General features: G+C 43.1%; 1 protein-coding gene across 2 annotated transcripts in view; it reads right to left on the bottom strand.

Moving 5' to 3' along the window:
• The window catches only part of LOC106581510 (syntaxin-1A), a 233,176-nt gene that overhangs the window by 39,202 nt on the left and 169,668 nt on the right, over window positions 1-24,306 (bottom strand). For both annotated transcript variants that reach the window (XM_045704086.1, XM_045704085.1), the window contains exons 7-8: window positions 14,239-14,312; window positions 12,341-12,478 (exon numbers count right to left, since the gene is read on the bottom strand). In XM_045704086.1, coding sequence (XP_045560042.1) covers window positions 12,341-12,478; window positions 14,239-14,312 — 212 coding nt within the window. The remainder of the gene's footprint in view (window positions 1-12,340; window positions 12,479-14,238; window positions 14,313-24,306) is intronic.

Genomic DNA, 24,306 nt, shown 5'->3' with positions numbered 1-24,306 from the left:
TACCTACCTCTATCTACCTCTATCTAACTCTATCTACCTCTATCTAGCAGTATCTACCTCTATCTAGCAGTATCTACCTTTATCTAGCAGTATCTACCAGTATCTACCTCTATCTACCACTATCTACCTCTATCTAGCAGTATCTACCTCTATCTAGCAGTATCTACCTCTATCTAGCAGTATCTACCTCTATCTAGCAGTATCTACCTCTATCTAGCAGTATCTACCACTATCTAGCAGTATCTACCACTATCTAGCAGTATCTACCTCTATCTAGCAGTATCTACCTCTATCTAGCAGTATCTACCACTATCTAGCAGTATCTACCACTATCTACCTCTATCTACCAGTATCTACCTCTATCTAGCAGTGTCTACCACTATCTAGCAGTATCTACCACTATCTAGCAGTATTTACCACTATCTACCTCTATCTACCTGTATCTAGCAGTATCTACCTCTATCTAGCAGTATCTACCTCTATCTAGCAGTATCTACCTCTATCTAGCAGTATCTACCTCTATCTACCTCTATCTAGCAGTATCTACCTCTATCTAGCAGTATCTACCTCTATCTAGCAGTATCTACAAATATCTAGCAGTATCTACCACTATCTACATCTATCAGCAGTATCTACCAGTATCTAGCAGTATCTAGCAGTATCTACCAGTATCTACCAGTTTCTACCTCTATCTACCAGTATCTACCTCTATCTACCAGTATCTACCAGTATCTACAAGTATCTACCTCTATCTACCAGTATCTACCTCTATCAACAGTATCTACCTCTATCTACCAGTATCTACCTCTATCTAGCAGTATCTACCTCTATCTAGCAGTATCTACCTCTATCTAGCAGTATCTACCTCTATCTAGCAGTATCTACCTCTATCTAGCAGAATCTACCTCTATCTAGCAGTATCTACCAATATCTACCTCTATCTACCACTATCTACCTCTATCTAGCAGTATCTACCTCTATCTAGCAGTATCTACCTCTATCTAGCAGTATCTACCTCTACCTACCTCTATCTACCTCTATCTAGCAGTATATAGCAGTATCTACCAGTATCTACCTCTATTTACCTCTATCTACCACTATCTACCAGTATCTACCTCTATCTAGAAGTATCAACCAGTATCTACAAGTATCTACCAGTATCTACCTCTATCTACCTCTATCTACCAGTATCTACCTCTATCTACCAGTATCTACCTCTATCTACCAGTATCTACCAGTATCTACCTCTATTTAGCAGTATCTACCTCTATCTAGCAGTATCTACCTCTATCTAGCAGTATCTACCTCTATCTAGCAGTGTCTACCGCTATCGAGCAGTATCTACCAGTATCTACCTCTATCTACCAGTATCTACCTCTATCTACCAGTATCTACCTCTATTTAGCAGTATCTACCGCTATCAAGCAGTATCTACCAGTATCTACCGCTATCGAGCAGTATCTACCAGTATCTACCGCTATCGAGCAGTATCTACCAGTATCTACCTCTATCTAGCAGTATCTACCACTCTCTAGCAGTATCTACCTCTATCTACCTCTATCTAACTCTATCTACCTCTATCTAGCAGTATCTACCACTATCTGGCAGTATCTACCACTATCTAGCAGTATCTACCATTATCTAGCAGTATCTACCACTACCTTCCTCTATCTAACACTACCTACCTCTATCTACCTCTATCTACCTCTATCTACCTCTATCTAGCAGTATCTACCTCTATCTAGCAGTATCTACCTTTATCTAGCAGTATCTACCAGTATCTACCTCTATCTACCACTATCTACCTCTATCTAGCAGTATCTACCTCTATCTAGCAGTATCTACCTCTATCTAGCAGTATCTACCTCTATCTAGCAGTATCTACCTCTATCTAGCAGTATCTACCACTATCTAGCAGTATCTACCACTATCTACCTCTATCTACCAGTATCTACCTCTATCTAGCAGTGTCTACCACTATCTAGCAGTATCTACCACTATCTAGCAGTATTTACCACTATCTACCTCTATCTACCTGTATCTACCTGTATCTAGCAGTATCTACCTCTATCTAGCAGTATCTACCTCTATCTAGCAGTATCTACCTCTATCTAGCAGTATCTACCTCTATCTACCTCTATCTAGCAGTATCTACCTCTATCTAGCAGTATCTACCAGTATCTACCAGTTTCTACCTCTATCTACCAGTATCTACCTCTATCTACCAGTATCTACCAGTATCTACAAGTATCTACCTCTATCTACCAGTATCTACCTCTATCAACAGTATCTACCTCTATCTACCAGTATCTACCTCTATCTAGCAGTATCTACCTCTATCTAGCAGTATCTACCTCTATCTAGCAGTATCTACCTCTATCTAGCAGTATCTACCTCTATCTAGCAGTATCTACCTCTATCTAGCAGTATCTACCAATATCTACCTCTATCTACCACTATCTACCTCTATCTAGCAGTATCTACCTCTATCTAGCAGTATCTACCTCTATCTAGCAGTATCTACCTCTACCTACCTCTATCTACATATTTCTAGCAGTATCTACCTCTATCTAACAGTATCTACCTCTATCTAGCAGTATCTAGCAGTATCTACCAGTATCTACCTCTATCTACCTCTATCTACCACTATCTACCAGTATCTACCTCTATCTAGAAGTATCAACCAGTATCTACAAGTATCTACCAGTATCTACCTCTATCTACCTCTATCTACCAGTATCTACCTCTATCTACCAGTATCTACCTCTATCTACCAGTATCTACCAGTATCTACCTCTATTTAGCAGTATCTACCTCTATCTAGCAGTATCTACCTCTATCTAGCAGTATCTACCTCTATCTAGCAGTATCTACCGCTATCGAGCAGTATCTACCAGTATCTACCTCTATCTACCAGTATCTACCTCTATCTACCAGTATCTACCTCTATCTACCAGTATCTACCTCTATCTAGCAGTATCTACCTCTATCTACCAGTATCTACCAGTATCTACCTCTATCTACCAGTATCTACCTCTATCTACCAGTATCTACCTCAATCTACCTCTATCTACCTCTATCTAGCAGTATCTACCTCTATCTAGCAGTATCTACCTCTATCTAGCAGTATCTACCACTATCTAGCAGTACCTACCTCTATCTACCACTATCTACCTCTATCTACCACTATCTACCTCTATCTACCACTATCTATCTCTATCTACCACCATCTAGCAGTATCTACCTCTATCTAGCAGTATCTACCTCTATCTAGCAGTATCTAGCAGTATCTACCTCTATCTACCAGTATCTACCTCTATCTACCACTATCTACCTCTATATACGACTATCTACCTCTATCTACCTCTATCTACCCTCTATCTAGCAGTATCTACCTGTATCTACCACTATCTACCACTATCTACCCTCTATCTACCCTCTATCTACCTCTATCTAGCAGTATCTAGCAGTATCTACTTCTATCTACCTCTATCTAGCAGTATCTACCTCTATCTAGCAGTATCTAGCAGTATCTACTTCTATCTAGCAGTATCTACCTCTATCTACCCTCTATCTAGCAGTATCTACCCTCTATCTACCTCTATCTACCTCTATCTAGCAGTATCTACCTCTATCTAGCAGTATCTACCTCTATCTAGCAGTATCTACCTCTATCTAGCAGTATCTAGCAGTATCTACCTCTATCTAGCAGTATATACCTCTATCTACCACTATCTAGCAGTATCTACCTCTATCTAGCAGTATCTACCTCTATCTACCTCTATCTAGCAGTATCTACCAGTATCTACCTCTATCTACCTCTATCTACCTCTATATAGCAGTATCTACCTCTATCTACCTCTATCTAGCAGTATCTACCACTCTCTAGCAGTATCTACCTCTATCTACCTCTATCTAGCAGTATCTAGCAGTATCTACTTCTATCTACCTCTATCTAGCAGTATCTACCTCTATCTAGCAGTATCTACCTCTATCTAGCAGTATCTAGCAGTATCTACTTCTATCTAGCAGTATCTACCTCTATCTACCTCTATCTAGCAGTATCTACCTCTATCTACCTCTATCTAGCAGTATCTACCTCTATCTAGCAGTATCTACCTCTATCTAGCAGTATCTACCTCTATCTAGCAGTATCTAGCAGTATCTACCTCTATCTAGCAGTATCTACCTCTATCTACCACTATCTAGCAGTATCTACCTCTATCTAGCAGTATCTACCTCTATCTACCTCTATCTAGCAGTATCTACCAGTATCTACCTCTATCTACCTCTATCTACCTCTATATAGCAGTATCTACCTCTATCTACCTCCATCTACCTCTATCTAGCAGTATCTACCACTCTCTAGCAGTATCTACCTCTATCTACCTCTATCTAACTCTATCTACCACTATCTGGCAGTATCTACCACTATCTAGCAGTATCTACCATTATCTAGCAGTATCTACCACTACCTTCCTCTATCTAACACTACCTACCTCTATCTACCTCTATCTACCTCTATCTAGCAGTATCTACCTCTATCTAGCAGTATCTACCTTTATCTAGCAGTATCTACCAGTATCTACCTCTATCTACCACTATCTACCTCTATCTAGCAGTATCTACCTCTATCTAGCAGTATCTACCTCTATCTAGCAGTATCTACCTCTATCTAGCAGTATCTACCTCTATCTAGCAGTATCTACCACTATCTAGCAGTATCTACCTCTATCTAGCAGTATCTACCTCTATCTAGCAGTATCTACCACTATCTAGCAGTATCTACCACTATCTACATCTATCTAGCAGTATCTACCTCTATCTAGCAGTGTCTACCACTATCTAGCAGTATCTACCACTATCTAGCAGTATTTACCACTATCTACCTCTATCTACCTGTATCTACCTGTATCTAGCAGTATCTACCTCTATCTACCAGTATCTACCAGTATCTACCTCTATCTACCAGTATCTACCTCTATCTACCAGTATCTACCTCAATCTACCTCTATCTACCTCTATCTAGCAGTATCTACCTCTATCTAGCAGTATCTACCTCTATCTAGCAGTATCTACCACTATCTAGCAGTACCTACCTCTATCTACCACTATCTACCTCTATCTACCACTATCTACCTCTATCTACCACTATCTATCTCTATCTACCACCATCTAGCAGTATCTACCTCTATCTAGCAGTATCTACCTCTATCTAGCAGTATCTAGCAGTATCTACCTCTATCTACCAGTATCTACCTCTATCTACCACTATCTACCTCTATATACGACTATCTACCTCTATCTACCTCTATCTACCTCTATCTAGCAGTATCTACCTGTATCTACCACTATCTACCACTATCTACCTCTATCTACCTCTATCTACCTCTATCTAGCAGTATCTAGCAGTATCTACTTCTATCTACCTCTATCTAGCAGTATCTACCTCTATCTAGCAGTATCTAGCAGTATCTACTTCTATCTAGCAGTATCTACCTCTATCTACCTCTATCTAGCAGTATCTACCTCTATCTACCTCTATCTACCTCTATCTAGCAGTATCTACCTCTATCTAGCAGTATCTACCTCTATCTAGCAGTATCTACCTCTATCTAGCAGTATCTAGCAGTATCTACCTCTATCTAGCAGTATATACCTCTATCTACCACTATCTAGCAGTATCTACCTCTATCTAGCAGTATCTACCTCTATCTACCTCTATCTAGCAGTATCTACCAGTATCTACCTCTATCTACCTCTATCTACCTCTATATAGCAGTATCTACCTCTATCTACCTCTATCTAGCAGTATCTACCACTCTCTAGCAGTATCTACCTCTATCTACCTCTATCTAGCAGTATCTAGCAGTATCTACTTCTATCTACCTCTATCTAGCAGTATCTACCTCTATCTAGCAGTATCTACCTCTATCTAGCAGTATCTAGCAGTATCTACTTCTATCTAGCAGTATCTACCTCTATCTACCTCTATCTAGCAGTATCTACCTCTATCTACCTCTATCTAGCAGTATCTACCTCTATCTAGCAGTATCTACCTCTATCTAGCAGTATCTACCTCTATCTAGCAGTATCTAGCAGTATCTACCTCTATCTAGCAGTATCTACCTCTATCTACCACTATCTAGCAGTATCTACCTCTATCTAGCAGTATCTACCTCTATCTACCTCTATCTAGCAGTATCTACCAGTATCTACCTCTATCTACCTCTATCTACCTCTATATAGCAGTATCTACCTCTATCTACCTCCATCTACCTCTATCTAGCAGTATCTACCACTCTCTAGCAGTATCTACCTCTATCTACCTCTATCTAACTCTATCTACCACTATCTGGCAGTATCTACCACTATCTAGCAGTATCTACCATTATCTAGCAGTATCTACCACTACCTTCCTCTATCTAACACTACCTACCTCTATCTACCTCTATCTACCTCTATCTAGCAGTATCTACCTCTATCTAGCAGTATCTACCTTTATCTAGCAGTATCTACCAGTATCTACCTCTATCTACCACTATCTACCTCTATCTAGCAGTATCTACCTCTATCTAGCAGTATCTACCTCTATCTAGCAGTATCTACCTCTATCTAGCAGTATCTACCTCTATCTAGCAGTATCTACCACTATCTAGCAGTATCTACCTCTATCTAGCAGTATCTACCTCTATCTAGCAGTATCTACCACTATCTAGCAGTATCTACCACTATCTACATCTATCTAGCAGTATCTACCTCTATCTAGCAGTGTCTACCACTATCTAGCAGTATCTACCACTATCTAGCAGTATTTACCACTATCTACCTCTATCTACCTGTATCTACCTGTATCTAGCAGTATCTACCTCTATCTACCAGCATCTACCATAATCTACCAGTATCTAACTCTATCTACCTCTATCTACCAGTATCTACCAGTATCTACCAGTATCTACCTCTATCTACCAGTATCTACCTCTATCTACAAGTATCTACCAGTATCTAGCATTATCTACCTCTATCTAGCAGTATCTACCTCTATCTAGCAGTATCTACCTCTATCTAGCAGTATCCACCTCTATCTAGCAGTATCTACCTCTATCTAGCAGTATCTACCTCTATCTAGCAGTATCTACCAGTATCTACCTCTATCTACCTCTATCTACCTCTATCTACCAGTATCTACCAGTTTCTACCTCTATCTACCAGTATCTACCTCTATCTACCAGTATCTACCTCTATCTACCAGTATCTACCAGTATCTACAAGTATCTACCAGTATCTACCAGTATCTACCAGTATCTACCTCATCTACCAGTATCTACCTCTATCTACCAGTATCTACCTCTATCTACCAGTATCTACCTCTATCTACCAGTATCTAACTCTATCTACCAGTATCTACCAGTATCTAACTCTATCTACCAGTATCTACCTCTATCTACCTCTATCTACCTCTATCTACCAGTATCTACCAGTATCTCCCAGAATCTACCACTATCTAGCAGTATCTACCACTATCTATCAGTATCTACCACTGTCTACCTCTATCTACCAGTATCTACCAGTATCTACCACTATCGACCTCTATCTACCTCTATTTACCAGTATCTACCTCTATCTACCAGTATCTACCTCTATCTACCAGTATCTACCTCTATCTACCAGTATCTACCTCTATCTACCCCTATCTACCAGTCTCTACCTCTATCTACCTCTATCTACCTCTATCTACGAGTATCTACCTCTATCTAGCAGTATCTACCTCTATCTAGCAGTATCTACCTCTATTTAGCAGTATCTACCGCTATCAAGCAGTATCTACCAGTATCTACCGCTATCGAGCAGTATCTACCAGTATCTACCGCTATCGAGCAGTATCTACCAGTATCTACCTCTATCTACCAGTATCTACCTCTATCTACCAGTATCTACCTCTATCTACCAGTATCTACCTCTATCTAGCAGTATCTACCAGTATTTACCAGTATCTACCTCGATCTACCAGTATCTACAAGTATCTACCTCTATCTACCTCTATCTACGAGTATCTACCTCTATCTAGCAGTATCTACCTCTGTCTAGCAGTATCTACCGCTATCGAGCAGTATCTACCAGTATTTACCTCTATCTACCAGTATCTACCTCTATCTACCTCTATCTACCTCTATCTACCACTACCTACCTCTATCTAGCAGTATCTACCTCTATCTACCAGTATCTACCAGTATCTACCAGTATCTACCAGTATCTACCAGTATCTACCTCTATCTACCAGTATCTACCTCTATCTACCAGTATCTAACTCTATCTACCAGTATCTAACTCTATCTACCAGTATCTACCAGTATCTACCTCTATCTACCAGTATCTACCTCTATCTACCTCTATCTACCTCTATATAGCAGTATCTACCTCTATCTACCTCCATCTACCTCTATCTAGCAGTATCTACCACTATCTAGCAGTATCTACCTCTATCTAGCAGTATCTACCTCTATCTAGCAGTATCTACCACTATCTAGCAGTATCTACCACTATCTACATCTATCTAGCAGTATCTACCTCTATCTAGCAGTGTCTACCACTATCTAGCAGTATCTACCACTATCTAGCAGTATTTACCACTATCTACCTCTATCTACCTGTATCTACCTGTATCTAGCAGTATCTACCTCTATCTACCAGCATCTACCATAATCTACCAGTATCTAACTCTATCTACCTCTATCTACCAGTATCTACCAGTATCTATCAGTATCTACCTCTATCTACCAGTATCTACCTCTATCTACCAGTATCTACCAGTATCTACCAGTATCTACCTCTATCTAGCAGTATCTACCTCTATCTAGCAGTATCTACCTCTATCTAGCAGTATCCACCTCTATCTAGCAGTATCTACCTCTATCTAGCAGTATCTACCTCTATCTAGCAGTATCTACCAGTATCTACCTCTATCTACCTCTATCTACCTCTATCTACCTCTATCTACCAGTATCTACCAGTTTCTACCTCTATCTACCAGTATCTACCTCTATCTACCAGTATCTACCTCTATCTACCAGTATCTACCAGTATCTACCAGTATCTACCAGTATCTACCAGTATCTACCTCTATCTACCAGTATCTACCTCTATCTACCAGTATCTACCTCTATCTACCAGTATCTACCTCTATCTACCAGTATCTAACTCTATCTACCAGTATCTACCAGTATCTACCTCTATCTACCAGTATCTACCTCTATCTACCTCTATCTACCTCTATCTACCAGTATCTACCAGTATCTACCAGTATCTCCCAGAATCTACCACTATCTAGCAGTATCTACCACTATCTATCAGTATCTACCACTGTCTACCTCTATCTACCTGTATCTACCAGTATCTACCACTATCGACCTCTATCTACCTCTATTTACCAGTATCTACCTCTATCTACCAGTATCTACCTCTATCTACCAGTATCTACCTCTATCTACCAGTATCTACCTCTATCTACCAGTATCTACCTCTATCTACCCCTATCTACCAGTCTCTACCTCTATCTACCTCTATCTACCTCTATCTACGAGTATCTACCTCTATCTAGCAGTATCTACCTCTATCTAGCAGTATCTACCTCTATTTAGCAGTATCTACCGCTATCAAGCAGTATCTACCAGTATCTACCGCTATCGAGCAGTATCTACCAGTATCTACCGCTATCGAGCAGTATCTACCAGTATCTACCTCTATCTACCAGTATCTACCTCTATCTACCAGTATCTACCTCTATCTACCAGTATCTACCTCTATCTACCAGTATCTACCTCTATCTAGCAGTATCTACCAGTATTAACCAGTATCTACCTCGATCTACCAGTATCTACAAGTATCTACCTCTATCTATCTCTATCTACGAGTATCTACCTCTATCTAGCAGTATCTACCTCTGTCTAGCAGTATCTACCACTATCGAGCAGTATCTACCAGTATCTACCTCTATCTACCAGTATCTACCTCTATCTACCAGTATCTACCTCTATCTAGCAGTATCTACCTCTATCTAGCAGTATCTACCAGTATTTACCAGTATCTACCTCTATCTACCAGTATCTACCAGTATCTACCTCTATCTACCTCTATCTACCTCTATCTACCACTACCTACCTCTATCTAGCAGTATCTACCTCTATCTACCAGTATCTACCAGTATCTACAAGTATCTACCAGTATCTACCAGTATCTACCAGTATCTACCTCTATCTACCAGTATCTAACTCTATCTACCAGTATCTAACTCTATCTACCAGTATCTACCAGTATCTACCTCTATCTACCAGTATCTACCTCTATCTACCTCTATCTACCAGTATCTACCAGTATCTACCAGTATCTCCCAGAATCTACCACTATCTAGCAGTATCTACCACTATCTATCAGTATCTACCACTGTCTACCTCTATCTACCTGTATCTACCAGTATCTACCACTATCGACCTCTATCTACCTCTATTTACCAGTATCTACCTCTATCTACCAGTATCTACCTCTATCTACCAGTATCTACCTCTATCTACCAGTATCTACCTCTATCTACCAGTATCTACCTCTATCTACCTCTATCTACAAGTCTCTACCTCTATCTACCTCTATCTACCTCTATCTACCTCTATCTACGAGTATCTACCTCTATCTAGCAGTATCTACCTCTATCTAGCAGTATCTACCTCTATTTAGCAGTATCTACCGCTATCGAGCAGTATCTACCAGTATCTACCGCTATCGAGCAGTATCTACCAGTATCTACCGCTATCGAGCAGTATCTACCAGTATCTACCTCTATCTACCAGTATCTACCTCTATCTACCAGTATCTACCTCTATCTACCAGTATCTACCTCTATCTACCAGTATCTACCTCTATCTAGCAGTATCTACCAGTATTTACCAGTATCTACCTCGATCTACCAGTATCTACCAGTATCTACCTCTATCTACCTCTATCTACGAGTATCTACCTCTATCTAGCAGTATCTACCTCTGTCTAGCAGTATCTACCGCTATCGAGCAGTATCTACCAGTATCTACCTCTATCTACCAGTATCTACCTCTATCTACCTCTATCTAGCAGTATCTACCTCTATCTAGCAGTATCTACCAGTATTTACCAGTATCTACCTCTATCTACCAGTATCTACCAGTATCTACCTCTATCTACCTCTATCTACCTCTATCCACCACTACCTACCTCTATCTACCAGTATCTACCTCTATCTACTAGTATCTAGCAGTATCTACCTCTATCTAGCAGTATCTACCTCTATCTACCTCTATCTAGCAGTATCTACCTCTATCTAGCAGTATCTACCTCTATCTACCTCTATCTACCTCTATCTACCTCTATCTACCTCTGTCTAGCAGTATCTACCTCCGTCTAGCAGTATCTACCTCCGTCTAGCAGTATCTACCACTATCTACCTCTATCTACCACTATCTATCTCTATCTACCACCATCTAGCAGTATCTACCACTATCTAGCAGTATCTACCACTATCTATCTCTATCTATCACCATCTAGCAGTATCTACCTCTATCTAGCAGTATCTACCTCTATCTAGCAGTATCTACCTCTATCTAGCAGTATCTACCTCTATCTAGCAGTATCTACCTCTATCTAGCAGTATCTACCTCTATCTACCTCTATCTACCTCTATCTAGCAGTATCTACCTCTATCTACCTCTATCTACCTCTATCTAGCAGTATCTACCTCTATCTAGCAGTATCTACCTCTATCTAGCAGTATCTACCTCTATCTAGCAGTATCTACCACTATCTACCAGTATCTACCATCATGTGGCTCAGTTGGTAGAGCATGGCGATTGCGACGCTAGAGTTGTGGGATCGATTCCCACGGAGGACCAGTACAGAAAATCTCTGCACTCACTACTGTAAGTCGCTCTGGATGAGAGAGTCAGCTAAATGACAATAATGTAAATCTACCACTGAAGCTTTCCCACAGTTTCCTGACTGTCCTTCAGCCAATATAAATGCAGGTATATTTAACGAGGTGCTACTCTTGTTTGAGAGACAGCTTTACATTATTAAAAAAAAAAAACATATTTTCAATGTAGTGTTACTGGTCTGGGAACAGGCCGACATAGTGTTGCTATATGTGTGATAAAACACCAATCTATCCACTGTGAGGCCATATGCCCATGGAAACAGAGCTCAATGATGGACCTGTTGGCTTCCTCAGCCCCTCTGTCCCAGTCTATGCTCAGGGGAAGTGAGGGGGTGGTGGGGTGCATGGCTAGGTGAGCCTGGGGTCTGGCTAGTCGCTAGGCCTCACCTGGCTCTCCACCAGCATGGCCATGTCCATGAACATGTCATGTAGCTCACGGATGCTGTTCTCCAGCTTGATGATCTCAGTGTGACGAGTCTCGATCTCGTTCATCGCCTGCTGGGTGATGTTGGAGTCCATGACGATCTGAAGGATCAGGGGTGAGAGGATGAGAGAGAGAGGTGGTGAGAGAGAGAGAGAGAGATAGAGAGAGAGAGGGTAAGAGAGAGAGAGAGAGAGAGGGAGAGAGGTGGTGAGAGAGAGAGAGGTGGTGAGAGAGAGAGAGGTGGTGTGAGAGAGAGAGAGAGAGAGAGGTGGTGAGAGAGAGAGAGAGAGAGAGAGAGGTGGTGAGAGAGAGAGGTGGTGAGAGAGAGACAGAGAGAGAGAGAGAGAGAGAGAGAGGTGGTGAGAGAGAGAGAGAGAGAGAGAGAGAGAGAGAGAGAGTAAGAGAGAGAGAGAGAGAGAGGGTAAGAGAGAGAGAGAGAGAGAGACAGACACATTAGATACAGCCATCTGCTCTACTTTCCTCTAAAAGACAGGTCTGTCTGGAATAATTATTCCAACGTTCTCCCAGGTGACAGAGAGCTGGCTAGCATGCCGATAAACAGCCTGTACACCCTCTCCTCTCCTCCCCTACCTTGCCCTCTATTGTCCTCTCCTCAATTACCCCCAGGGCTGAGCGTACAGCCTGGCTTCCCAACACAATACATGAGGAATGAGAGTATAGCCTGGCTACCCAACACAATACATGAGGAATGATAGTACAGCCTGGCTACCCAACACAATACATGAGGAATGAGAGTATAGCCTGGCTACCAACCACAATACATGAGGAATGAGAGTACAGCCTGGCTACCCAACACATTACATGAGGAATGAGAGTATAGCCTGGCTAGCCAACACAATACATGAGGAATGAGAGTATAGCCTGGCTACCAACCACAATACATGAGGAATGAGAGTACAGCCTGGCTACCCAACACAATACATGAGGAATGAGAGTACAGCCTGGCTACCCACCACAATACACGAGGAATGAGAGTACAGCCTGGCTACCAACCACAATACATGAGGAATGAGAGTACAGCCTGGCTACCCACCACAATACATGAGGAATGAGAGTATAGCCTGGCTACCAACCACAATACATGAGGAATGAGAGTACAGCCTGGCTACCAACCACAATACATGAGGAATGAGAGTATAGCCTGGCTACCCACCACAATACATGAGGAATGAGAGTACAGCCTGGCTACCCACCACAATACATGAGTAATGAGAGTATAGCCTGGCTACCCACCACAATACATGAGGAATGAGAGTATAGCCTGGCTACCAACCACTCACCCCTGAGGTGTAAAGAGCTGGGTTCTAACACTCACCCCTGAGGTGTAGAGAGCTGGGTTCTAACACTCACCCCTGAGGTGTAGAGAGCTGGGTTCTAACACTCACCCCTGAGGTGTAGAGAGCTGGGTTCTAACACTCACCCCTGAGGTGTAGAGAGCTGGGTTCTAACACTCACCCCTGAGGTGTAGAGAGCTGGGTTCTAACACTCACCCCTGAGGTGTAGAGAGCTGGGTTCTAACACTCACCCCTGAGGTGTAAAGAGCTGGGTTCTAACACTCACCCCTGAGGTGTAGAGAGCTGGGTTCTAACACTCACCCCTGAGGTGTAAAGAGCTGGGTTCTAACACTCACCCCTGAGGTGTAGAGAGCTGGGTTCTAACACTCACCCCTGAGGTGTAGAGAGCTGGGTTCTAACACTCACCCCTGAGGTGAAGATCGCTGGGTTCTAACACTCACCCCTGAGGTGTAGAGAGCTGGGTTCTAACACTCATCCCTGAGGTGTAGAGAGCTGGGTTCTAACACTCACCCCTGAGGTGTAGAGAGCTGGGTTCTAACACTCACCCCTGAGGTGAAAATCGCTGGGTTGTCACTCTCTAACATGCTCTCCAGCTCCTCGTTTGTTGTATTCCTCCCAGCTGTGAAAAACACACACACACACACACACACACACACACACACACACACACACACACACACACACACACACACACACACACACACACACACACACACACTTCATCAATATGGATTGTGGTTTGCATGTAACATTGCATAAAAGTTTGAGTTCAAAGCATGATAACCATACCAAATGTGAACAGAATCAATACGTAAGAGCTGGAAACATTCAGACCCGCAGACTTTCACAGATCTGACCTTTTATTCCCAACCCCAGGTGGTACTGAACACTAAACACACCCAGACATGCTACGGTGTGTGTGTGTGTGTGTGTGTGTGTGTGTGTGTGTGTGTGTGTGTGTGTGTGTGTGTGTGTGTGTGTGTGTGTGTGTGTGTGTGTGTGTGTGTGTGTGTGTGTGTCCATTCACACAAACCAAGACGTGTCTTTCCCTTTTGTCAGGAGAAGGACAGGAGAACGAAAAAGGTATTGTGTGACTACTGGATCATTCACAGAACCAACAGTCACCCCCAGGCTCATTCACAGAACCAACAGTCACCCCCAGGCTCATTCACAGAACCAACAGTCACCCCCAGGCTCATTCACAGAACCAACAGTCACCCCCAGGCTCATTCACAGAACCAACAGTCACCCCTGGGCTCATTCACAGAACCAACAGTCATCCCCAGGCTCATTCACAGAACCAACAGTCATCCCCAGGCTCATTCACAGAACCAACAGTCATCCCCAGGCTCATTCACAGAACCAACAGTCACTCCCAGGCTCATTCACAGAACCAACAGTCACCCCCAGGCTCATTCACAGAACCAACAGTCACCCCCAGGCTCATTCACAGAACCAACAGTCACCCCTGGGCTCATTCACAGAACCAACAGTCATCCCCAGGCTCATTCACAGAACCAACAGTCATCCCCAGGCTCATTCACAGAACCAACAGTCACTCCCAGGCTCATTCACAGAACCAACAGTCACCCCCAGGCTCATTCACAGAACCAACAGTCACTCCCAGGCTCATTCACAGAACCAACAGTCATCCCCAGGCTCATTCACAGAACCAACAGTCACTCCCAGGCTCATTCACAGAACCCACAGTCACTCCCAGGCTCATTCACAGAACCAACAGTCATCCCCAGGCTCATTCACAGAACCAACAGTCATCCCCAGGCTCATTCACAGAACCAACAGTCACCCCTGGGCTCATTCACAGAACCAACAGTCATCCCCAGGCTCATTCACAGAACCAACAGTCATCCCCAGGCTCATTCACAGAACCAACAGTCACTCCCAGGCTCATTCACAGAACCAACAGTCACCCCCAGGCTCATTCACAGAACCAACAGTCACCCCCAGGCTCATTCACAGAACCAACAGTCACCCCTGGGCTCATTCACAGAACCAACAGTCACTCCCAGGCTCATTCACAGAACCAACAGTCATCCCCAGGCTCATTCACAGAACCAACAGTCATCCCCAGGCTCATTCACAGAACCAACAGTCACTCCCAGGCTCATTCACAGAACCAACAGTCACTCCCAGGCTCATTCACAGAACCAACAGTCACTCCCAGGCTCATTCACAGAACCAACAGTCACTCCCAGGCTCATTCACAGAACCAACAGTCACTCCCAGGCTCATTCACAGAACCAACAGTCACCCCCGGGCTCATTCACAGAACCAACAGTCACTCCCAGGCTCATTCACAGAACCAACAGTCACCCCAGGCTCATTCACAGAACCAACAGTCACTCCCAGGCTCATTCACAGAACCAACAGTCACCCCCAGGCTCATTCACAGAACCAACAGTCATCCCCAGGCTCATTCACAGAACCAACAGTCACCCCCAGGCTCATTCACAGAACCAACAGTCACTCCCAGGCTCATTCACAGAACCAACAGTCACCCCCAAGCTCATTCACAGAACCAACAGTCACTCCCAGGCTCATTCACAGAACCCACAGTCACTCCCAGGCTCATTCACAGAACCAACAGTCATCCCAGGCTCATTCACAGAACCAACAGTCACTCCCAGGCTCATTCACAGAACCAACAGTCACCCCTGGGCTCATTCACAGAACCAACAGTCACTCCCAGGCTCATTCACAGAACCAACAGTCACTCCCAGGCTCATTCACAGAACCAACAGTCACCCCCAGGCTCATTCACAGAACCAACAGTCACCCCCAGGCTCATTCACAGAACCAACAGTCACTCCCAGGCTCATTCACAGAACCAACAGTCATCCCCAGGCTCATTCACAGAACCAACAGTCACTCCCAGGCTCATTCACAGAACCAACAGTCACTCCCAGGCTCATTCACAGAACCAACAGTCATCCCCAGGCTCATTCATTCACTAACAACGAGATAAAAAAGACAGTGGGAGAGGAAATCAAAAAGATCTACAGCTGTCTTTCTCATGCTGCAAAGAAGACGTAGCAATTATGATCTATAGCCTTCTTTGCAAGAATAGAAGAAACACATTTAGGAAAAATAATCCCTGAAGAGTTAGTCTTCCTGTCCTCCAGCACCCCTATTGTTTGTTTAGTGTTTTCCAATTTTATTGAAGTCCTAAGCTAACGTTTTCTGGGTTGCTGTGTTTTTGGTTGAATAGGTTTCTCAATTTCTTTCTAGTCCCTTCTTTCCCTCTCTCCCTCCTCTTTCTCCTCTCCTCCTGTGCTCCCTGTCTGTAGATTAATTAAGGAGCAGTGAGAGGCTCACAGTTATATATCTCTCCCAGATGCTGCCACTCCCTCTCCACCTCCCTCTCCACCTCAGTCTCCATTCAGTCTCCACATCCCTCTCTATTCAGTCTCCACCTCAGTCTCCACCTGTCTCCACCTCAGTCTCCACCTGTCTCCACCTCAGTCTCCACCTGTCTCCACCTCAGTCTCCACCTCCCTCTCCACCTTAGTCTCCACCTCCCTCTCCATCTATACCTTAGTCGCCAGCTCCTCTCCACATCCCTTTATACCTGCCTCCACCTCCGTCTCCACCTCCGTCTCCACATCCCTCTATGCCTGCCTCCACCTCCCTCTCCACCTCCCTCTCCACATCCCTCTATGCCTGCCTCCACCTCCCTCTCCACCTCCCTCTCCACCTCCCTCTCCACATCCCTCTATACCTGCCTCCACCTCCCTCTCCACCTCCCTCTCCACATCCCTCTATACCTGTCTCCACCTCCCTCTCCACCTCCCTCTCCACCTCCGTCTCCACCTCCCTCTCCACCTCCCTCTCCACATCCCTCTCCACCTCCCTCTCCACATCCCTCTATACCTGCCTCCACCTCCCTCTACACCTCCCTCTCCACCTCCGTCACCAGCTCCCTCTCCACATCCCTCTATACCTGCCTCCACCTCCCTCTCCACATCCCTCTATACCTGTCTCCACCTCCCTCTCCACATCCCTCTATACCTGTCTCCACCTCCCTCTCCGTCACCACCTTCGTCACCACCTCCGTCACCACCACCGTCACCACCTCTGTTTCTGTGGTGATCGCTCATACTTCAGGATCTGCACCTTTAAAGGGCAATCTGCATTTCACCCTACCACTGTATTGGTGAAAGGATGAGGAATGGGGCTGCATTAATAGTCAGCGCTATAGATGGAAGGACTGACCATTCCATGACATCAACATATAGTTGTAACCACGGTTTCAGGCTGTGTTTGTTTACAATAAAAAAATATATATTTTACCTTTATTTAACTAGGCAAGTCAGTTAAGAACTAATTCTTATTTTCAATGACGGCCTAGGAACAGTACTTGCCAACATTGCTTATACAAGCTTGTATTTTGGGTTGTGATGGGGTATGCCAGTTGAACTAAGCTTGTGAAGAGAAGTTATATTCTTCAAGAATCAATGGGTATTTATCATGAATTTAAAAGTAAAAAAATGAAAAAAGGATGTACCAACTGCTGATTGCCCCTTTAATCACCTGTCTCTCCTGGACCAGGATTCATTAGACCATTCTCAGAACTGGGACAGGAGGAGAGGCTGGATCTAATGTGTGTGTGTGTGTGTGTGTGTGTGTGTGTGTGTGTGTGTGTGTGTGTGTGTGTGTGTGTGTGTGTGTGTGTGTGTGTGTGTGTGTGTGTGTGTGTGTGTGTGTGTGTGTGTGTGTGTGTGTGTGTGTGTGTGTGTGTGTGTGTGGGGGGGGGGCCTCCCAGGCAGTGGCTGTGATGGTGAGTAATAGTGGTCGTGGGGTCAGGGCCCATGATTACCTTCCTGGTCAGAATACTGATGCAGCTGCCCTCTGATAGTGTGTGTGTGCGCGTCACGGGACAATCACTGAAATGAGGAGAGGGAGAGAGGACAGATAGAGCAGGAGATGACGCCAGTCTCGCAGCCCTCCAAATGTATCCTCATAACATTCATCTCCCTCCAAATGTATCCCTCATAACATTCATCTCTCGCAACTTGGGTTTCACAAGATGCAATTGCCTCTCTCTCTCTCTCTCTCTCCTCCACCCCTCCATCTCTCTCTCTTTCACGCTCTCCTCCATCTCTCTGTTTCTCTCTCTCTCTCTCTGTTTCTCTCTCTCTCTCTCTCTCTCCTCCATCTCTCTGTTCATCTCTCTGTTCATCTCTCTGTTTCTCCCTCTCTCTCTCTCTCTCTCCTCCACCCCTCCATCTCTCTCTCTTTCACGCTCTCCTCCATCTCTCTCTCTCTCTCTCTCTCTCTCTCTCTCTCCCCCATCGCTCTGTTTATCTCTCTCCTCCATCTCTCTGTTTCTCACTCTCTCTCTCTCTCTCTCTCTCTCTCTCTCTCTCTCTCTCTCTCTCTCCTCCATCGCTCTGTTTATCTCTCTCCTCCATCTCTCTGTTTCTCTCTCTCTCCTCCATCTCTCTGTTTCTCTCTCTCCATTTTGGTTGATTACTGAATGTACTAAAATCACATTTACCAAGGCTAAATTTAAACCTTATTGGTGAGGTCACTTTTGCTGAAAACAACCCAAACCTTATAACAGACCATAGCATGGAAGAGGCAGGCACAATAGACTGACTGGTGGGTAGTCAAAGAGAAGGTACATTATCTTACACGCACACATACAATATCATCCTTTGTTGACCCTGTGATAGGCGCTGAAGGAGGCTCTGGCAGGTTTCCATGGCGACCATAACACAGACAAACCCGACATGAGTCTGGGAAGTCCCCAAACAGCTGACTGATATCATGATATATTATATATAAAATAACTTTTTATATGACTGATATCATTCAAAAAGACCCAACAAAAAGGTTCAACCTGTTAACAGAAAGCATACTACAGCAATAGTATCTGTGTGTACGGTGTTGAGTGTGACATCATACGCTCATTACCCATGTAAATTCATGCGCGTGTAGGATATTAGACATCTTAAATCGATGGTAAGATGGAATGTTTCAACAAACAGCATCACTCTCGGTGTCGAGCCACACGTGAAAGTGGAGCGCACAAGTCCTAATGAATATGTATATGCAATATGCATTCAGATGGATGCGTGCACCTTGGCCTAGTGCGAAGGGATCTACATTACTAAAGCCCCATTAAGTCAGCACACAGCCCTGAGGAAGCACAGTAGATTTATTCATCTCCTGGGACTCCTGTTGCTGTTATATTAACTTAAGTTGCCTAGACCTGAACCCATGTGTCTTCATATACAGTACCAGTCAAAAGTTTGGACACACCTATTCATTGAAGTTATTATATATATATTTTTACTGTTTTCTACATTGTAGAATATTAGTGAAGACATCAAAACTATTAAATAACACATATGGAATCATGTAGTAACCAAAAAAGTGTTAAACAAATCAAAATATATTTTAGATTATAGATTCTTCAAATAGCCACCCTTTGCCTTGATGACAGATTTGCACACTCTTGGCATTCTCTCAACCAGCTTCACCTGGAATGCCTTTCCAACAGTCTTGAAGGAGTACCCACATATGCTGAGCTCTTGTCGGCTGCTTTTCCTTCACTCTGTAGTTCAACTCATCCCAAACCATCTCAATTGGGTTGAGGTCAGGTGATTGTGGAAGCCAGGTCATCTGATGCAGCACTCCATCACTCTCCTTCTTGGTCAAATAGCCCTTACACAGCCTGGAGGTATTTTGGGTCATTGTCCTGTTGAAAAACAAATGATAGTCCTACTAAGCGCAAATCAGATGGGATGGCATATAGCTGCAGAATGCTGTGGTAGCCATGCTTGTTATGTGTGCCTTGAATTCTAAATACATCACAGAGAGTGTCACCAGCAAAGCACCCCCACACCTCTTCCTTCATGCTTCACGGTGGGAACTACACATGCGGATATCATCCGTTCACCTACTCTGTGTCTCACAAAGACATGGCGGTTTGAACCAAAAATCTACAATTTGGACTCATCAGACCAAAGGACAGATTTCCACCAGTCTAATGTTCATTGCTTGTGTTTCTTGGCCCAAGCAAGTCTCTTCTTATTATTGGTGTCCTTTAGTAATGATTTCTTTGCAGCAATTCGACCATGAAGGCCTGATTCACACAGTCTCTTCTGAATAGTTGAGGTTGAGATGTGTCTGTCACTTGAACTCTGTGAAGCATTTATTTGGGTTACAATTTCTGAATTTCTAATGAACTTATCCTCTGCAGCAGAGGTAACTCTGGGTCTTCCTTTCCTGTGGCGGTCCTCATGACAGACAGTTTCATCATAGCGCTTGATGGTTTTTGCGACTGTACTTGAAGACCACCACAGGAACTTGAAAGTTCTTGACATTTTCCAGATTGACTGACCTTCATGTCTTAAAGTAATGATGGACTGTAATTTCTCTTCGCTTATTTGAGCTGTTCTTGCCATAATATGGACTTGGTCTTTTGCCAAATAGGGCTGTCTTCTGTATACCACCCCTACCTTGTCACAACACAACTGATTGGCTCAAACACATTAAGAAGGAAATAAATTCCACAAATTAACTTTTAACAAGGCACACCTGTTAATTGAAATGCATTCCAGGGGACTACCTCATGAAGCTGCTTGAGAGAATGCCAAGAGTGTGCAAAGCTGTCATCAAGGCAAAGGGTGGCTACTTTGAAGAATCTAAAATCTAAAATATATTTTGATTTGTTTAACAATTTTTTGGTTACTACATGATTCCAAATGTGTTATTTCATAGTTTTGATGTCTTCACTATTACTATACAATGTAGAAAACAGTAAAAATAAAGAAAAACTTTTGACTGGTAGTGTACATCAGCCCTCTTTTGTCTTGAGATATCTGTTAATTAAAATAGTTTAATCATGTTTCCTTGTGTACTCTAGCCTGTAGGAATGCAACCTTAAAGATGGAATGTCGTCAGAATGGCAGGGGTCTACAAAACATCTGAGAGAGGATCAAAAGAACAGGGGAAAGGAGATGGTGCATTAGTTCTGATTGTACATCTCATTCTGTATTCTAAACTCATCTCTAACAAGCTGCAAGAGAATGAGATCCTTGAAGTAGGCTAATTTGCTGATGACACTGTCCTTTGTCCCCATGATGGCTGAATACACAGACAGGCCAGCTGAACAGGACTAGTGATTTATAACAACTTGAGTGTGGAATACAGCACCTTCAGAAAGTATTCATACCGCTTTACTTTATTTGATTTTTATTTAACCTTTAATTTACTAGGCAAGTCAGTTAAAGAACAAATTCTTATTTACAGTGACGGCCTAGGAACAGTGGGTTAACTGCCTTGTTCAGGGGCAGAAAGACAGATTTCTACCTTGTCAGCTCGGGGATTCGATCCAGCAACCTTTCGGTTACTGGCCCAACACTCTAACCACTAGGCTACCTGCCGACTTATTCCACACACTGTTGTGTTACAGCCTGAATTCAAAATCAATGATTTGTTTCTCATCCATCTACACATAATACCAATGACAGTGAAAACATGTTTTTTGAAATTTTTTGAAATTAATTGAAAATGAAATACGGAAATATTTAATTTACATAACTGTTCACACCCCTGAGTCAATACATGTTAGAATCACCTTTGGCAGCGATTACAGCTGTGAGTCTTTCTGGGTAAGTCTCTAAGAGCTTTGCACACCTGGATTGTACAATATTTGCAATGATTATTTTGTATTATTCTTCAAGCTCTGTCAAGTTGGTTGTTGATCATTGCTAGACAGCCAAGTCTTGCCATAGATTTTCAAGCCGATTTAAATCAAAACTAAATAAGCCACTCAGGAATATTCAATGTGGTCTTGGTAAGCAACTCTAGTGTATATTTGGCCTTGTGTTTTAGGTTATTGACCTGCTGAAAGGTACATTTGTCTCTCAGTGTCTGTAGGAAACCACACTGAACCAGGTTTTCCTTTAGGATTTTGCCTGGGCTTAGCTCTATTCCGTTTCTTCGATGACAAGCATACCCATAACATGATGCAGCCACCACCATGCTTGAAAATATGAATATGGTATTCTGTGATGTGCTGTGTTGGATTTGCCCCAAACATAACAATTTGCATTCAGGACATAAAGTTAATTTCTTTGCCACAGTTTTTTGCAGTTTTACTTTAGTGCCTTATTGCAAACAGGATGCATGTTTTGGAATATTTGTATACTGTACAGGCTTCCTTCTTTTCACGCTGTCAATTAGGTTAGTATTGTGAAGTAGCTACAATGTTGTTGATCCATCCTCAGTTTTCTTCTATCACAGCCATTAAACTGTATAACTGTTTTAAAGTCACCATTGGCCTCATGGTGAAATCCCTGAGTGGTTTCCTTCCTCTCCGGCAACTGAGTTAGGAAGGATGCCTGTATCTTTGTAGTGACTGGGTCTATTGATACACCATCCAAAGTGTAATTAATAACTTCCCAATGCTCAAAGGGATATTCAATATCCAAACGGTTTGACCAACAAAACTACTATGACAACTCTATGGAACATGACGGTGGTCTCCGTTTTGCTCTGCAACCCCCACAAGTGTCAGGGGACTCGTCTGAAGTTGGTACCGTTGTGCTGTAGTGTCCGACCGTTTAGGTTACAAACTGACCACACTGTCAAAACGGGAGATTCTCACGAACACGTCTGAAGGTAACCGGTACCCAGTTTTAAAAACTAATTGGAAGTATGAAGGTACGGTAGAGTTTTGCGTACCGCATAAAATGGGTTAAATATGTGTAAAAATATATATTTCCTGAGCTTTCTAACAGTATACAGTGCATCTGGAAAGTATTCAGACCCCTTGACTTTTTCCACATTTTGTTACGTTACAGCCTTATTATAAAATGTATTAAATCATTTTTTTCCCCCTCATCAATCTACACACAATAACCCATAATGACAAAGCAAAAACTGATTTTTAGACATTTATAAAAAATAAAAAACAGACATTTTACCTTTACATAAGTATTCAGACCCTTTACTCAGTACCTTGTTGAAGCACCTTTGGCAGCGATTACAGCCTTCTTGGGTATGAAGCTACAAGCTTGGCACAGCTGTATTTTGGGAGTTTCTCCCTTTCTTTTCTTCAGATCCTCTCAACCTCTGTCAGTTTGGATGGGGAGCATTGCTGCACAGCTATTTTCAGGTCTCTCCAGAGATGTTCGATTGAGTTCAAGTCCGGGTTCTGGCTGAGCCACTCAAGGACATTCAGAGACTTGTCTTGAAGCCACTCCTGAAGCGCCTAAAAATCGTCTGTCCTCGGTTGCAACACTCACTACCAAGTTCCAAACTGCCTCTGGAAGCAGCGTCAGCACAATAACTGTTCGATGGGAGCTTCATGAACTGGGTTTCCATGGCCGAGCAGCCGCACACAAGCGTAAGATCACCATGCGCAATGCCAAGCGTCGGCTGGAGTGGTGTCAAGCTCACCGCCATTGGACTCTGGAGCAGTGGAAACACGTTCTCTGGAGTGATGAATCATGCTTCTCCATCTGGCGGTTTGATGGATACCAGGAGAACGCTACCTTTGCATAGTGCCAACTGTAAAGTTTGGTGGAAGAAGAATAATGGTCTGGTGCTGTTTTTCATGGTTCGGGCTAGTCCCCTAA

This window comes from Salmo salar, chromosome ssa20 (assembly GCF_905237065.1).
Source record: "Salmo salar chromosome ssa20, Ssal_v3.1, whole genome shotgun sequence".
NCBI classification, from domain to species: Eukaryota; Metazoa; Chordata; class Actinopteri; order Salmoniformes; family Salmonidae; genus Salmo; species Salmo salar.
Note: the sequence above shows the minus strand (reverse complement) of the source record. Positions and strands in the feature narration are given on the sequence as shown.